Source organism: Micropterus dolomieu, linkage group LG05, assembly GCF_021292245.1.
Source record: "Micropterus dolomieu isolate WLL.071019.BEF.003 ecotype Adirondacks linkage group LG05, ASM2129224v1, whole genome shotgun sequence".
NCBI lineage: Eukaryota > Metazoa > Chordata > Actinopteri > Centrarchiformes > Centrarchidae > Micropterus > Micropterus dolomieu.
The window spans coordinates 26,313,903-26,331,877 of record NC_060154.1 but is presented as its reverse complement, the minus strand read 5'-3'; the positions used below and the strand labels follow the sequence as shown (position 1 = coordinate 26,331,877).

The window sequence follows — 17,975 nt, the reverse complement described above, 5'->3', positions numbered from 1 at the left end:
TTATTTCAGATAACTAAAGTGTTTTTTTCACTGCCAGTTTTAGTTTAGTTTTACTAAAAAACGTTATTATAGTTTAGTTTTAGTCTAAAATCACCTTTCTAACTACATGGTACACATGGGCTACTTTTATTGTGAAGGTTTTACCGGGTGCTTTCGCTTCCAAAAAAGAAATAGACCATGTGACTTCTGTTTTTGGTTCATAACAAAAAACGAATTGACTGAAATTCACAGACTCTCTTCATTCTTTGTTCAAAAAGGAATAACAATAAAATGAATCGCCAAAAACGAAAAAACGGGTCGTTTTTAATTGGTTTTTCGTTTTTTGATTCTGACACCAAAAACGGTTATTTGGTTTCTCGTTACTATTACTAACATAATAAGTATATTACACTGGCAAAATTGCAAAGGAAAATAAAAAAGTATACAACTCTACAGATTTGTTTTGGAAGAGTTTTGACCCTCAACATGCATGGGAGTTGACAGATACTTAGCTGCACTAAATTACATGCACAGCATTGGCTATGTGTAGGCTTATCTCTTATGAACTGCTTCTCATATCCCACAGAAAAAACAACCCTATACAAATATTGTATTAGCTGGATGGGTGAGTTCACGAGCAAGGACTAAAGACTATGAAGGAAACTTATTACTGCAGTGTGTTTGAATTTTGTGTGATAGCTGAAATTAAAACATTTATTTCCATTCTTCATCTATTCTTTGCTTACATACATTTACAACTTACAATTACACTCAAAGATACAGTATGTGTTTTAACTGCTTGCACATGTTTAAGTATGCTTGTAGGCTACAGCCACAGCCCTTCTGATTCCTGACCTGTTTCTATCAGTCCAAACCATAACAGCCTTTTTATGTTGGTGTTTTTATGATGAAGTTACACAGCATAGTTGGTCAGAATAATAAATATACTTGAAGGATATATATATTTATATATACATATAGTATGTACATGACTTTGAAATAGTGACGTTTTGTAGATTTGTAAAAGTGACGTTGTGTGTTTAAGTATGCTTGAGTGATCTCTGCTGGTTGAGCTCACACATAGCAAGAAGGCATATAAATATGTTACGAAACTAAAACATGAATTAAATAATAGAAACTACGAATTACAGATTATCCAGAGATACCCAGACCCATATGTCATAACCCGGCTCAAAGGCCATGACAAATGCGGAGAGGACACGGAGGATTGCCAAAAGTAAACATATTTATTGTAACAACTTAAACAACTAAACTAATAATCAACAATGTAGAGTGTGTTAGTCAGTGACATCAGTGATGTAGATGTGGATGAGTGATAAGTACGGAGCTTGGGTGTTGAGGAGTGGTAACAAACATAATGTAACAAAACAAAGGTGTGCTGCTGCTGCTGCTGCTGCTGCTGCTGCTGCTGCTGCTGCTGCTGCTGCTGCTGCTGCTGCTGCTGCTGCTGCTGCTGCTGCTGCTGCTGCTGCTGCTGCTGCTGCTGCTGGCAGGAGTGGGACCAGATCAGAGAGAGAGCTCAAGAGCAAAAGCGCCAGAGTATTTATCCTTCCACAGCGTCTGGCCCAGGTGCTCCCAATCTGGTTTATGGGCGCTGATACCTTCAGGGACAAAAGGAGAACAGTAAACTGCCCAACACCACACAGTTAAACAACCCAACTAGGCAGGGCCGTCACAAGAACATGCTGCTGTAAAAACGTGAAATAACCTACTAGAAATAGGAATAGACCTACTTTATACACCGAGTATGTATATGTAACTAGAAATATAAATGTTTTAAATCTTTATATCTACAGAGGAAGTGCAACTCTGTTTAAACGTTGTAAAAATGACATTTCTCTGCAAATCCTGTATTTATAACCAGAGCTTTTATCAATGAACATTACACTCAGTCTTGAGCCCAATAACAAAACAGGTTAGATGATTTATATGCAATAAAAGCAACTGTACGGTGCACATTTTGAGCATTAACCCCTTTCCTGCATTCTGAAGTACAGATAGAAAGAAACACAAACATAGTCAGAAATTATAATCGGACATACACCATCAGAGACAGTCGCAAATATTACTAAATAGATCTGTAGATGAAAGTTCATATGATATCATCTGGTCCTATGGAGATGCTGGTGGCAAGCATTGTCTTACACGTTGCTCCAAAATCTTCCACAGGTGGGTTGAGATCTGGTGACTGTGAAGGCCGTAGCATTTTATTCACATAATATTTATCCTCACCAAACCATTCAGTTAGCCCAGGTGTACCAAGCATCTGCATTTGATGTATCTGTTTCCTTGAATTTGTCCTCGTCTGTATGCTTATATGTTACTTTTTATCACAATCAGCTCTTCTCTTACTGACAGTGACATCCTATTGGATCCATATTGTTATTGTTTTCAACTGGCTATAATATGGTCAACCTGATTGTTCATACTGTGATTTTATTTATTTTATTTATTAGTTACACAACATCCATTAAATCTCTTTCTGTCCTGGTAGAGACAACCAGATCAAATGGACATGAATTGAGGGGCCAGACATGCCAATTAATCCCTGCTATTCCTATATATAAGGCCACAGAGAACCTTGCTTATAATGTTGATACTCGAGCCCAGCGTGAGAGTAGTGCTTTCACAGGAAGGCCTGATCAATGAGTTATCCCCAAATTATGTTTTGCAACACCTGGATTGTACTCACCAATTTAAAGAATAAAGACATGGTTTACTTATCTAATGTATATACTGTATATACTGTATATACTGTACAAAAGCATTATTTTACCAAGGCAAACAGGTTGTGTTGTTTGTTGTTGTCAACAATAAATAAAAAAAGATTCCTTACTGACCCTAAATTGCTAAAGATTTAGAAGATATTCCCATTGTACCAACGTATACATTTCAACACACATTCAGGCTTTGTTTTTACTCAGATACTTTTAAGTTACACACAGAAAGGAAAGGAAGTTGTACTCAACACTGCTGTAACACATGTAATAATGTGTTTATGTTATGTTAAATGAACACAAATCTTTCATTTTATTGAACAAGAAAGTGACTACTTGTCATATGAAAATAAAAACATTGAGTACATATTTTTCCAACCATTTTTTCAGTTAATTCCACTTTCAAAATAAGTGCACAATCTGTTTGTTGTTAACTGACCTTTAACTAATTAGGCTGTATCTGCTTTAAATATTGTTGTAAAACTAACTCAAAAATGAAAAATTGCTGACTTAACACAAAACAACTTACAAGGGATGACTTTTTGTATCAAGTGAACATAAAGTTTTTGTCATGTTGATAGTTCTGAACATTTGTGCAGACTCACCATTAAAATTTTACATCATGCACTAATGACCTTTAGTCATTACTTAAATACATATATTGTTGTGAAATAAAAAATCAACTTCTGAAATACTGTTAGACTTTTTACTTGTAATTGTTAGTTTATTGAGCTTGGATGACACACAAATTATGCCTATTGATTCAATATACTATCATGACTTGTCAGAGTTTAACATTTTCAGTTAATCAAAAAATAATTTAATTTTAAATTCTGTTAATGTAAAATACAATTTGATGACGTGTAAACGGCCCACAGTTCCCCTCTCCTTCATGTGCGGGCATGTTCAAAGCCAGACAAGTGACCACAGGGCCACAGCTGAAACTCATTAAAGTGTAACATGGTGAATGGTAAGTAATTTTATGCTTAATTACACATATTTGCATTCGCTCAGGATCCTGTTGGTGAGAGCCTACTGTAACTGAATACCGAAATCTAGAAGTCCTTACTCTGAAATTTGAGCAGTGTTGATAGTACAGTCTGTGCGCTGAGGTAAAATTAGCGAGTAGCTGTACCCTGTCACTGATTGAGTAGGCTTAAATGCGGGAGTAAGTAATAGGTGGCCAGGTAGCCAGGGAAAACATAATATGGGATTACCCATTAGCCACCGCTCCGGTTAGCATGTAGGCTAGCTACGTTTATAAACTACAAGTAGCTATGTTAGCCAGTTAGCCACCTGCAGAGATCAACTTAATTATTAAGTTCATGTTACTTAGAAATGTGTTTTATTGTGGCCAAAAAGCTTCTTCACCTAACTTTATTTATGTTGGATAAATGTTGTACATTATGTTGGATCAACTTAAATACTTGCATTCATGTTGACAATTATTAAGTTCATGTTACTTAGAAATGTGTTTTATTGGGGCCTAAAAGGTCATTCACCATACTCAAAACATTGCTTTGAATTAATGTAATTCTGCCAGCAGTCTTAACTTAACAATTCTAGTGGAAAACGTTAACATATATTTTTTTGTTGATCCAATGTTTTATTTTTTAGAGTGGGATGGAGTACACTGTACATCATGGATGGAATCATGTATGATTAGAGCTGCACTTGTTTACATTTGGAGGTCTTTAGTTGTATTCCTTGGGAACCAAAGACAATCCCCTGAGTTAACTGTCAGGTTATGTGAAACAAAAGCAGGTGAATAGAGAAATGGCGACACATGCTCATATGGATCGGCCTCTTGGTGGTGTCAAACAAAGCACTGATGGCTGCAGCTTGGCTGAAAATTTTAGTCTTTTTCTAACATGAAAGCCAGTGCCTGCCTCTGCCAACACAGATAATTTGATCCAGAGGAGGAACAAGCCAAATGACCCAACTATGAATCCATAAGGAGACAGATACTGCATGTACTGTAATCTCTTTAGACACTGATTACAAACTCAAATACATGACACAATACGCCTCAGACGACTAAGCTTTGTCTTGTTCTTAAAGGTGATTTTACACATATCTCAACTTTGGCTTGGAGACTCCAAATATCTTAAAGAAAATCTGCATTACAAAGTGGGAAAAGAGGTGGGCGTTTACTAGAAAGGGAGGCTGTAAATAAAAGCTGCTATTATAGTTTCACTGTGAGAAATATAGGTTCCAGTGCTTGGGATCCTGACCAAAACTATAGACTAAATATCAGGATATCTCATCCTCTGCTGCTTCTCTTGGACCCACACTTTATTAAGTGTAATACTATATTGTTGGAGTACACTTTAATTAATCCTTACTGTTACGACACAGTCATCATCTCGGCACAAAGGCTGTCACTCTGAATTGTTTTTAACATCAGAATCAGCTTTATTTGCCAGGTATGTGTACACATATGAGGAATTTGACTCAGGATTGTACATTGCTCACGATGTGCTTACTCATACAATAATACAATAACACAATAATAAAATCAAACACAGGCTACAGTATAGAGAACACCAATATACACACTATAAACAGAAACAAAAACAATATAGACATATTGACAAATAGTGCCGTGAGCAGAGTGCAAAAGATGCAGGAGTAAAATTAGTATTATCATTATGTATATGTCAGAGGTGGATGTGATATACAGGTACACATATACATATATGTACATGTACACAGGGCGATGGAGCATAGTGCAAAGGATGCTGGAGTATTATGCAGGTTTTATGAACTTGAGGTAGGTGGGTTTGGTATATGGTATATACAATATATAATATATGAACAGTATGAACAGCACTGAAATAGAGAATGATGAATAAATAATAAGTGGTAACTAGTAAAAAAAGTTTGTTGGTTTTGGCGGACAGTGCTCTGTAGCGCCCACCAGAAGTTGGAACAGGTGAGATGGATCTGCAGTGATGTTCCGTGCCCCTTTCCTGACTCGGGAAATGTGTAAGTCCTGAATGGAGGGCAGGTTGGCACCGATGATCTTTTCTGCAATCCTGACTGTCCGTTGTAGTCTGCTCCTGTAGTCTGCATTTGGGTATTTTAAAATTTTACATATTGCAATGTAAAACAAACCAGATAAATACTTAATTAGGTGACTGTACTATTGTAGCTTCTGATTCTTTCTTTTACAGAATGATGATGACAGGCTGTGCCTGATCTGTCATGAGGACATGCAGAAGAGTGGAGGGGCAGTTCAAGAGCTTCACTGTACACACCGCTTCCACAAAGAGGTAAAACATCTTTCATAAGCCAGACGCATTGCATGTCTCCTGTTCACTGTGTTTAAACTTCCCCGACCTTCCCACTGCAAAGGATTCTTCACTCATTCACTCCAATCGCAGCATGTCAGATAGGCTATCAGATCCTTGGTGCATGAAAGCAGCTAATTCCAGGATATGCATGATGTGCAAGGTATGAAAACAATCTGCCTACACCTGAAACTTATCTCTGTGGAAGCATGGAGCACTAAAACAGCTTCCTCCTGGTCTGAGGACTTGACACTTACCCGTTCTGATCATGATGTCTCCGTTTGGTGGGTGCTGAAGGCGCTTCGGAGGTCGGAGCAGTGTCGGCCCCGCAGTGGCAGTGAAGCAGCGGCTTGTCAGGTGAGGAGGATCTCGGATTAGAGGAGGAAGTCGGCGGACGGGCCAATCTCCACGGAGAAGGAGCATCACACATTCCGTCGACAACTTTCCCTGCGGAGACATCGCTGATATCATTCAATGGGAAGAGGTGACTCATAGGTGGAAAAATTGAGGATTTGCACCCATGGGCCAGACATCAGGATACTCTCCTGAACATTTACTGCATTTATGGTGTGATGTTCAAGTGATTTAATCTCAGGGCCGTGACTGTGCCTGACCTGAACCTGTAAAACGGCCCCCTGTGGACCCCATTGCTATGTCAGCTTTGGAGTCTTCATAACTCTTTATTTAGGAAGATCCATAAATTGTAATTCACAATTGTTAAAGCATTTTAAAAGTTAGAATAAAATTAAACTTTTTTTGATGAATATGTGACTCTACATATTAGCTCTACCACTTTTATAAATGAGATGTATAAAACATTTGCTTCATAGTAGTACATAAAAAGGAGAATTTTTTTATTTTGGTTTCTGAGATTTCTCTTTACTTTTGAAAAATAAATATCTTGAAACAGATTTTTTATGACTTAAACCATTTTTTACACTCCTTTGTCTGAAAATAACAAAGTTAAAGTTACACACTAACTTCAGAGTGTCAATGGTACTGTATATTGAGTATTTGCATATTGTGCATACTTATTGTGGTCAGTTTGTATGTATTGTGTACTCAGTCCATGTTGATGACAGGATTAAATCTTGTGACATGGACAGAAATAGTAATACTTGCGGCTTCTGGATGACTTTGCTAATCTGAAAGTGAGTGAGTGCACCTATCTGCCCGTGTTAATAATCTTTTATGCCCGTGTTAATAATCTTTTATGCCCGTGTTAATAATCTTTACTCTGTGAATCCCTCTCCTGAAACTGTCGTGTCTCATTTTCCATCCGCGCCATCCTCCTGCCTTATCTATGCTGTTGTTGATGTGACATATTTCACGTGTGAGGTCTAATTGAATGTCTTCCCTGCTGGTGTGTATCTTGCACTGCCAAATGAGACTTTACAGCATGTGCTAAAAGTCAGACTGTCTGCATATTTATCCATAAAAATAAGTGATATGAATGTGATTTTATTTCTAGGGACTGACAAATACTTGTCTTTCCATGTATCGGATGTACATCACTACATTATTATTATTTCATGTGATATTAATTCATAACTCCTGGTAATCTGGTGTGGTCTTGCTTGGATTTATGTTCAACCAACATTTATCTGTGTGCACTCTGCAGCACAGATGATTAGAATAGGCCTAATTATAACTGTGAGACTTCCAAGTTATTTTTATCTCTTTAAAGGGGAAAAGACATTGTAACCAAGTTATATTTACTGTCCTCTCTGAGAGTTGAAAATTTGTTTTCTGGGTTTTCTTTCATACAGGACATATGAAACATTGGTTGATGTCTTACATCTTAAAGGATTTTTCCAAAAATAAAGAAAAGCTTTGTAAAGCCAGCTTGCATTCACTGCTTCCCCCGAGAACAAACTGGTGACACACAGCACTGTTTCTCACCATTGTGGTCTTGCACTCTTCAATAAAAACACACTGAAGTGACACCCCCTTGCTTATTATGCTTAATGTGGTTTTCTTTCAACAGACATACACTTATGTGTGTCTGAATATATAATTTAAATTTCATTATGCCCTGCAGCCTGTAACAAGTCCAATAATAACACGTATTCAATCTATCCAACTCTCATAATAACAATGGCAACAGCATTATAGATCTTTCTCAAGGCAGACATTTTCGGCTTAGCAGGTAAAGCACAGGCGTAACTAATAATACTAGTGATGGCTCTATTCCATCTAGATGTGCCAGTAAGTCAGCATGCACAAGATCAAAGCCCTATCACAGACACACCAAACTAAATGGAACACAGTCATTTTAAATGTTTTTTGTAACATCTGTGTTTAAAAAATGTCCTTACTGTGTCTATTGTAATATCTATCAGAAGTGGTCCAGATGCTGCTACATCCAGTTTCTTGATTAATTGTTACTTTCTGTTCTGATTTTGTCCTATATGTTATTTTAATTCTTAATATGGAAAAATGTATACAGCAGATGATGTAAATATAGTCCAGTTCTATTTCCCTACGGAAATGTAAGGAAAACTTTTTATATATTATAAATGTAATATTCTGTTTGAGTATTTTATTTTAAGGTGCACTGAGGAGTTTTCTTGTAAAGTTTATACTCATTACATTTATTCCTTTAGCTGACACTTTTATCCAAAGCGATTTACAATTGCTATGCATATCAGAGGTCTTGCTCAGGGACACAATGGTGGATAAATCATAGTGGGATTTGAACCCGGGTCTCTCACACCAAAGGCATGTGTCTGATTCACTGCGCCAAAGCACCATCACCATCCCGCATTATTAGTGCGTTGCTTCTTTTTTTCTGCTCACTGTAGATCAATGGAATAGCATGAACCTGATGGCAGGAATGTGTATTGCGTCACGCAAGTGCTCGCGCATATACTGTACATATGCATCCTCAAATCGGGGGATCCACTCGTAAAAACTTTGCTCTAGAGCACTATTAGTGGTCGAAAACTTCAAAGGGTGCCTTTAAATTTTACTACTCTCAGGCCACTAAAATGATAATTAAAGGTTTCAGCATTTCTTCCCCAGAATGTTATTCATGGCTGTGTGGAGAAATCTTTGAAACATTTTTTAACATCATGTGAAATTTCAGAAAATGTTTATAACTTGCTTAAAGTAAAAATGTCTGATGGTGTAACTACCACACAGGGTGTATAGCCCATAACCAAGGAACCCATCTTTTGCTTGCAGAATAGTTAGTTTTTCCTCCTGTTTTACAATTTACAAATAAATAGTCATACACCCTGAACAGATAGCAGCCGGCCTAGCTACTAAACTATATGAATGGGCTTAAAATTGTTTCAAATAGTGTTTATTAAAAAGAAACTCTTTGTAACAGTGGGTAGCTTAATGTATTTTATGTTGACTTTGTTGGTTGTTTGTAAACCCTGATTAACACTAGAAGTCCTAATTTGCCTCCATTTCCCACACTACTATTGCACACAGCAAACCAAACCTCCAGCCAGAAGATAAGGAAGTCTTCCCGCCGCAGCGTACGTGCTGGGCGTCTTGTCCCGGTTCGGCCTGCCCTGCCAGGATGGAAAGTAGCGGTTTCCTCCGAGCAGGGAGGGACCGTGCCGAGCACGAGCAGGCGGAGTGAAAGTGCACACGTGGACACCAGAGACTGACGTGGACTTAAGCCAATGACAGCACGGACCGATGACGCCAGCTCACCTCTGCCATCCAATAGGATACTTTATTGGGGGGTTAAAACCTAAACTGTTCAGTATCGGGAAAAAATTGACAAAAGGGGTTGTGAAACAGGTCTAGTCTGGAGGCTGCTGGGACTCGGTGGAGACAGCAGATGTTTACTTGAAGAGTAACTGAGGAGCATATTTCTTTCTTTGCCACTGGAAAAAAATATTTGTGTGGTAAGAAAATAAGGATTCTTTGATTTTTCTGGCTGAATTTACAACTTTTCTTCTACAGAAACAAACTTGGTAAGACCCCCACTTCGTTTCTTCTTTCTAATCTAAAGGAATTGTTGGCTACTGTTCACTGACTATACAGTGCATTTAACATACACTCATTGTTCTTATATAGAAAGTAACTACCTCTATAGTTTATTTTACACTATATATCAAGAAGCTCTTACATTGGACTCACAGTTCACATTAAACCACAAAACTAATCTTGATCTCTACACCCAACAATCTTGTTGGCTCAATTATCTCATGGTAAGACATTTAATGAGCTAGACTCTTATGTTTCTATCTGTTTAGTAGGCTTTACAATCTCTATGCACACGCTTTACAGCCTCTGTCTGCTCTGACAGAGAAAAAACAAAGTGACAGGTCAAGAATGTCCTTAAAATAGTTTGTTTTTCAGTGTACAGCTGGTTTTAAAACTACAGCCTCAACAATTGATGCGCATTTGGTGGTTCCTAAACTTGAATCTGTTCCTCCGTGAAGGGTCTCCATGCTGTCACCAACAAATTGAAAAATAGGGCTACAGCTCACCACAATGTGAAGACTGTATGCATGACTGTAAAAATATACACATGATGTAGTTTTTTGTCTCAGTGTGAGTGTGTAGGTGGTTTCATAATTCATTATTAAATTAAACAAACAGGTAATCAGTGGTGGAGGAAGTAGGTGGCTTTAAGTAAAAGTAACACAAATACACCAAAATTGTACTATAACAATACATGAGAGCATGTACTGAGTACCTTTCCACCAATGAGCATAATAAAATGTGTATTTATTTACTGAAATCCTGAAAAGTGTTGGAACCACTGCATCTGAAAACAAGCCGCAGATGTTGTTGTTGATATTATGGGTAAATCAGCCACTGAAGAGTCTTCCAGCAGTACTCCAGTGACATGAGGTAGTGATTGCCATGGTGACTCAAGTGTTTTCCTCAGCCAAAGGGCCACATATGCAGATCTGTGCATTGAACATCTAAAATAATGAGTTTGTATTGAGTGTCCTCCTTCAAACGGTTCCCTTTGTTGCCGAGCAGAATATTGTCTGTCACCTCCATCACAAAGAGAGGACAGCCACGCACCTTATTTTATTCCCTGCTCATTGTTGATCTCACTGCTTTGCTCTCAGACTTTACAAAGCATCATTTATTGCTAAGGGGATGGAAGTCAAACACTTTTATAATAATAATAATAATACATTTTATTTCTATAGCGCATTTCAGGACACTCAAAGACGCTTTACAGTAAAAGCAGAAGTTATGTACATTTAAAACAGTTTAAAACCTTATTCTCTCTTTCAAGTCACTTTGTATTTACAGTGAAATCACGAGGAGGCACACAATGGATTAAAGAGAGCACAGCACATGACTGATTTCTTTTTTCTCTTTTTTTTTGGAAGCCTGTTTGTTTTTGATCATTTTTCTTTTATTGGACATACGTTTTGGTCCCTTGAGAGAATAAACAAGAAAGGGAAAACAGCAGATGCTTACAGCCTCCTGCACTCACAGACACCAGCGCACATTATTCAGGCGCAGGTTTAATTGTCAAGGAAACCATGGCTAATTATTACCAAGGACAACATGCAATCAGTGTACCGTTACAGAGTGAGCATTTGTATAACCCAAAAACTGCTTTTCTGTATAATGCAGTGAAGCAGACAAATTCACATGTTTAAAAAAGGTGCAGGCCTCATGATGCTCAAACAGGTTCCTTTCCCTGTATACTTCTACCAAGGTCAGCTGAAGAGCCGTCGCCAGCACACACACTAACTATGCTGGAAGAACACTGACTTAAATATAAAAAAAGGGGGTGAATATGGGACACAGGTGGAAACAATCAAATCAGCAGGAAAACATACGAGAACGAAGGGAAGTAACCAGAAATGAGAGAATACCGAAGCAAAAAATCCCCATGCTAGTGGAGGAACACTTTGTATAAACACATAAAATATATGCTGAATTGTATAAGAGTTGAAATTATCTTTGTTTTTATCCATTTACTGCCTGCATTTGAAGGAGACTAGGATGTTTTACTTGCTAGTGTAACACAGGGGCAATATTGAGGACAAAACCCTAATTCCTTGTTTTCTGTTTCATTGCAAGAAGAAATGACAGCAATCGTGGCTTCCCTTCGTTATTACTCTGCAATGATGCTAACAGATTTGTTTCCTCCTGCCATTCAGGTGTCGTGAGTCATGGGAAGCTTCAAGGGCCATGCACTACCTGGAAGCTTTTTTCTGGTAGCTGGGATCTGGTGGACAGGAAAGCACTCACTCTGGCACGCCACACGCAGGAACAAGAATATAGGTTCCACTCGGCTGACCAGCAGAGCCTCACAGCGCCGCCTGGAGATCATCGAAGGCTCTGTCATGCTCTTCTTCTCTTTTGTTGGTAAAGTCTTTTTATTCACTTTACTTTACTCATTTTAATGCATACTGTGTAAGTAAAGTATGACACAAATAGGCACTTACAGGATTCTTCCGTTGTGCTCCCCAGGGATGCTGGCAGAGCAGTTTTTAGCAGATGGGCCAAAACTCCAGTTGTACGACTTTGAGGAGAAACACTGGGAAGATCTGATGAACTGGCAGCATGCCACCATGTATCTGTTCTTTGGCCTGGCAGGGACTGTGTCTCTGATCATCCACACCACAGAGGCGGCTCCACTGGCACTGGATAGGTTGATGATGGCTATTGCTTTCTTTAATGAAGGTAAGGAAAGGGGCATTTGAATTTTCCAGTTGCCAAACTTTTTATAAGAGGTGGGTTCATTAGAAATTTTAATTTTAGAAGTAATCAAAAAGTAATTAAATGTAATAAGTTATATTACTTTGATAAAGTAATTGAAATAGTTACTACTACTATTACATTTTCGGTAACCTTTTACATTTCCAAAGTAACCTTGCCAATGCTGTTCATACCATTTTAACCATATTATTACTTATCACTTATCACTTATCACTTATCACTTATTTTCTATTTCAACAGTTTAAGCTAACTATTCCAACTGTTTATAAATAAATTTAGCAAAACTTTTTCACTTGTTTATCCATTACATTTAGTAACTATTAGAACTGTATAATCATTATTTAAGCTTCTTTTTGACTGTTTAAACATTACTCTTAGCTAATTTATCTTAGCCTTATCTGCACACTTGCTAACTACTTTTCACGTTTTCACTATTAACAGATTTTTTTGCACATGAATGCTTATAACTGGATGACAAACAAAATGCAGTCAAGATGCCATTTGACAGTTGTCAGCATCTAACTAAAAAGAGATTAATGGGTGAAAACGTATTTTTCTCCACCGCTCCTATCCTTGATGACTGTTTTGTTTTTGCAGGATTTCTTTTCCTCTACCATCTCCATGGCAGGAGTATGCTGGACGTGCATGTACATCAGCTCCTTCTCTATGCCATCTTTGGCAGTGCTCTTGTTGCCTTACTGGAGGTCTTCCACCGATGTAACATCATTCTGGAGCTGCTGCGCTGCGCCCTCACTCTCCTGCAGGGAAGCTGGTTCTGGCAGGTAAATCTGAATGTGTGCGTCTATAAGCAGAAGTTTATGACAAAACAGCTCCTGACACTGCCTTCTCTTTGGCCACAGATTGGTTTTGTGCTTTACCCTCCCCGTGGCCCTGAGTGGGACCTAAAGGATCATAACAATATGATGTTCATCACCATGTGTTACTCCTGGCACCTCGCCTTCGCCATGCTGGTTGTGGGCGTGCTCTATGGCACCGTCAGCTGGTAAGAACCTGCTCCACACCAGACATACCATTGGCTGCTGCTTTTTGACCTTACAGATTCATCCTCACAGGGAATAACAACTTGAGTGGCTTTAATTGCACTCTCTAACAACAGATTATGTTACGTGGGGTGTTTGTTGGGCTTTCTTTGTAGTGTGGTTCGCTCCAGATTGAAGAGGACTCCTCCGATGGAAATGGGACTCCTGAAGCCCAGAGAGAGGGATCCAGAGTCAGAAGATGAGATTTTATGAAGAGGACTGTTGCACACCTTAAGACTCATGCATATTGCAGTTGAATCAGGGATATGCTGGTTGCAGCTCCAGCAACAGTACAAAGAAATGGGAGAAGGACATAGTTTCTGGATGCTTCACTTTTGAAATATATCTCTACCTCTGCCTTATTTAATCAGCTATAAACCCCTTTTAGCTTTACTCTCATTGTGCATTGCTATTTATTTTACTGTGGCCTCATACTTTTCATATACTCTGTCATATCTTTTTTTCATTATTAATTTGCACATGCAGTATAATGTATTTATGGATTGCATGATTTTCATTTTGACTCCAAATTTTCCTTGTCAGACATTTTGGTGTTCAGTAGTGCCATCTCGTGGTGAAAACAATTGCCAGTACATCATAGGCTACTGTATATTACTTGAAAGCATGTCTTAAAATATTGTACGTGGCTTTTTTTGTTTGTTGTTGTTGTTGTTTCATAATGTTATGAAGTTGAGTCATACAAATGCTAAAAAAATAAGAATGTTATTAAAAGTGTTTGCTATTTTAGATCATTACAGATTATATTATGTTGCCATTATTGTTTATGTCTTCTTTTTGTAGTATTTATTCAGAATAGTTTAATATCTTAACAAAATATGACTCCGAAAGGACTTGATTTTTGTCAGTTTTACGAAACACAGTGTGTCACTATTAATGTTGTTTCCTATTTTTCACTATTTTAGTAAAATCGTTTTTGCACCAAATGATCACACATGCATCACATAATCATCACAGCAGGAGGTAAAAATAGTTTCACATGGCTAATCAACTGCCAATTATGGTCAAACTGCCAAGTCTTTTTGCATTAATTGATGAACAGGTATGATATATATTTTATTTGATGAACAGTCCAGAATCCAAAGATATTTAGTTAATTATCACACAAGACAGAGAAAAACAGCGAATCATTGAAATTTAAAAGAATGACTTAACTATGACTTAAAAATGACTATTAAATCATAAAAAATGGTTTCTGATTGATTTTCTGCTGGTTGATTATGACTAATCAGTTCAGCATTATACATAGGCCTATAGCTTTTTCATTTTGTGCTGACACTGATTCGCCTGACTGGGGGTGGGAGGCAGTCAGTGAAAATCTATCTGCTGCTCCTCCGCTCAGGTATGAGTAACCTGAAGTCATCCACCAGGTGAGCTACCTGACAGCTCTGTCAGCAGCCACGTGACGGTGTTGTCCATCCACGCAGATGTGAGGCAAAAGCGGCAAATTTTCTCTCTCTCGCTCCAGGAAACAATCAGATTTCTTCAGCAACCGAGGCGACTTTTAAGGGATCCTCAGCCATGGATAAATTAAAATCGGTTTTAAGTGGTGAAGAGGCGCGCAGAGATGACCGAACCATTTTAGAGGTAAAAACTAAACACCAGCTTTAGCCTGTACGCAGCTTGGATCTCAATTGACGTGTAAAGTGATAAAACTGTGTTGCTGCAGACTGTCAACGAAGCCTCGACTTTAGGTTGGGGAACACGTGTGAAGGGATTCATCGCCTGTTTCGTGGTGGGCGGCGTGTGCACAATTTTGGTAAGGATCCCTAATAATTTCTGTAATAATCTCCTTTTTGTTGTTTCATGCTCAACACAACAAGGAAGAGCTGTATTGGCCTTACTGGTTCTTCTTGTCCTGAGGAATGTTAAAGGTGTGATTGATTCATTTGGCAACCACTCCTGTCCTTAAAGTGCCAGCTGCTGGTTAGAGATGAAAACCCGGCACTTTATATGTGGCCCACGAGGTCAAAACTCAGCTGTCTTTATGTCTTGTCTTGCAGGGAGTGTGTTTGCTCTTCATCCCCAGGATTGGAATCACTCTCTTCATAGTTTTTTACACTTTTGGAAACATATGTACCCTGGGAAGGTCGGTGTCCACAACAATGAGAACAAATCAGATTAAAGCAGCTGATGACAACATTGTGATGGTTTTACTCTTAGGAGGAATTCGTAGTAAGCATTTATGTAGGCAACATATATTGAATACGATTTTAAAAGTTTTTACATTAAACATATGTTTTTATTCTATGATCCTGTCCCAACAGTACCATGTTTCTGATGGGGCCAATGAAGCAGTTGAAAAGGATGTGTGATAAAACAAGAGCGCTGGCCACCACAATAATGATCGTGAGTGAACAAACCTAATTGCTGATTTGTTCTTTTTACTCTGTTACATACCCATGCAGCCTCGTTTCCCCTGATACTTCTAAAGGGACATAGTAGATAATAAGAAAAAATGGGACAGCATTAACCTGGATAGGACGCTGAGAACTTTGTGTACATCTTCCTTAATTATCCAGGAACTGTTCTCAAGAACAATCACACGCATGGCAATTGTTAAATATGAAAAATTTAATGTAAATGATTTAAACCTGCTCAAATTCCTCTACATTGAATTGGGCACACTGCATCTGAGTCCACAATCTGAAACTCTGCATCTTAATAAACGCCGATGGCCAAACATCAAGCCGCATGCTCAATATCTCCAGTTTGTTAGTCACATTTGTCCCATCCATTTCTCTAGACTTGCCTTGTGTTGACTCTCTGCGCAGCCTTCTGGGTGAGTGAGCTTAATAGAAAAAGACAAGAGTTATGGCCACTTTCAAGTTATTATGAACATGACCCAATGTTGATTAAATCCGATCTCTCTACAGTGGAAGAACATAGGACTTGCTTTGTTATTCGTCATCTTGCAAGTCTTGTCATTTGCCTGGTGAGTCACAATTTCTCTTGGTGGATTTTAACTGATGTTTGATTAAAGGTTTTCAGTCTGAAATGACTACTCATTTGTGACATAAAATGTGCTTTGTTTGTAGGTACAGTCTGTCATACATCCCATTTGTGAGGTTTGTCATTTAAGCACCATTTATTTAAATCAGCTGCAGAAATGTTCAGAATCAAAATGTCATTCACACCCAATCTGGATATCTGATCTATGTTAATTTCTTTCCAGGGAGGCAATAATGAAGGTAGTGGCAGTCTGCTTGAAGTGAGGCAGAGGCTAAGTATTTGTATGGAGGGGTCCGGCTGGATGAAGTGTTTTTTTAAAGGGGCAGGTCTCTGAAGCTACTGAAACAGCCGCCTCGTGGATCTGCTTCAGGGGTGAACAAGACACATGCATTATCTCCAAAGATGTTTCTTTTTCTTGTTAATGATTCATTCATTGAGATGATTGATTTTAAGTAGTTGATTACTTATACCAATTTTAAATGAGTGTGGGCTTGATATGTAATATGTCTAGATATTTGTAATAAATTAATGTTATATGTATAATGTTTTTTTTTGAACACACGACAGCCTTATTATTTCCATCACTGAGGAGAGTAAATGTAACCCAGCACAGCCTGAACACTTGACCATGAAAGCTTCAGATGGCTTAAAATTGACATGTGTGACCTGAAATGGATTTATGAAAAATGCATTATTTTAAAATGTAGTTGCATTCATTATTTAATGTAATATTTGGTGGCTGACAGTTGCTTTTGACCTGGAGGAACAGTCCAAAAGACTAAACCGTTTAATTTGAGGGACTAACTAACTAAAAATGCACGTGGCAGACACATTCATTGAATGACTAATTTTTGAGTCATTGTAGTCTTACACACGTCTGCACATAAGGTTGGTTTATCAGAAGTTATATTCAGAAGCATAGTTAAAGAGTTAGGGTTTTAATTGTCTTTAACAGTTAAGCTATGAGGAAACGTTATCTCATAGCAAGCAACGTTAGAGACTCCTGGTGGCCAATGCATGAGTAAATATGTTATTTTTATGTTAGTTTTAGTGTATATAAGTTATTTTCAAAATGAGGTAGAGATTTACTTTACCAGTTGTAAATATGTTAATATATAATGCTAAATAAAAATGTGTATAATTTATCTATTTAGCCATACCTTGTGTTTATCCACCACGGAAGTAAAGTAAAAGGCTTGATGACCTAGAGATAAACGAGTGTGTTAACGAAAACGCAGTTGGCCATTTTCATTCCAAAACTATTATTATTAAAATGTATATGAGCTGGATAT

General features: G+C 38.0%; 3 protein-coding genes and 1 long non-coding RNA gene across 5 annotated transcripts in view; 3 read left to right on the top strand and 1 right to left on the bottom strand.

The window, feature by feature from the left end:
- Positions 1-17,975, bottom strand: part of LOC123971410 (cytoplasmic FMR1-interacting protein 1 homolog) — a 1,205,200-nt gene that overhangs the window by 86,365 nt on the left and 1,100,860 nt on the right. The gene's annotated exons all lie outside the window — the stretch shown is intronic.
- LOC123971468 lies at positions 3,590-7,854 on the top strand. Its single transcript, XR_006825188.1, has 4 exons — positions 3,590-3,687; positions 5,894-5,992; positions 6,075-6,173; positions 6,308-7,854. It is a non-coding gene; the product is annotated as an uncharacterized LOC123971468 (long non-coding RNA).
- On the top strand, positions 9,740-14,488 carry tmem45a (transmembrane protein 45a). 2 transcript variants are annotated; one of them, XM_046050315.1, is made up of 6 exons: positions 9,740-9,876; positions 12,112-12,319; positions 12,425-12,637; positions 13,271-13,455; positions 13,534-13,676; positions 13,830-14,488. In XM_046050315.1, exons 2-6 carry the CDS (start codon positions 12,124-12,126, stop codon positions 13,924-13,926), a joined length of 834 nt encoding a protein of 277 aa, XP_045906271.1. In that variant the 5' UTR covers positions 9,740-9,876; positions 12,112-12,123; the 3' UTR covers positions 13,927-14,488. The 2 variants fall into 2 exon arrangements, with proteins under 2 accessions (XP_045906271.1, XP_045906269.1); XM_046050313.1 differs by having other exon boundaries at positions 9,767-9,945.
- On the top strand, positions 15,039-17,665 carry sft2d2a (SFT2 domain containing 2a). Its single transcript, XM_046050326.1, has 9 exons — positions 15,039-15,101; positions 15,200-15,318; positions 15,401-15,490; positions 15,735-15,820; positions 15,999-16,080; positions 16,478-16,513; positions 16,608-16,666; positions 16,770-16,799; positions 16,907-17,665. Exons 2-9 carry the CDS (start codon positions 15,253-15,255, stop codon positions 16,944-16,946), a joined length of 489 nt encoding a protein of 162 aa, XP_045906282.1. The 5' UTR covers positions 15,039-15,101; positions 15,200-15,252; the 3' UTR covers positions 16,947-17,665.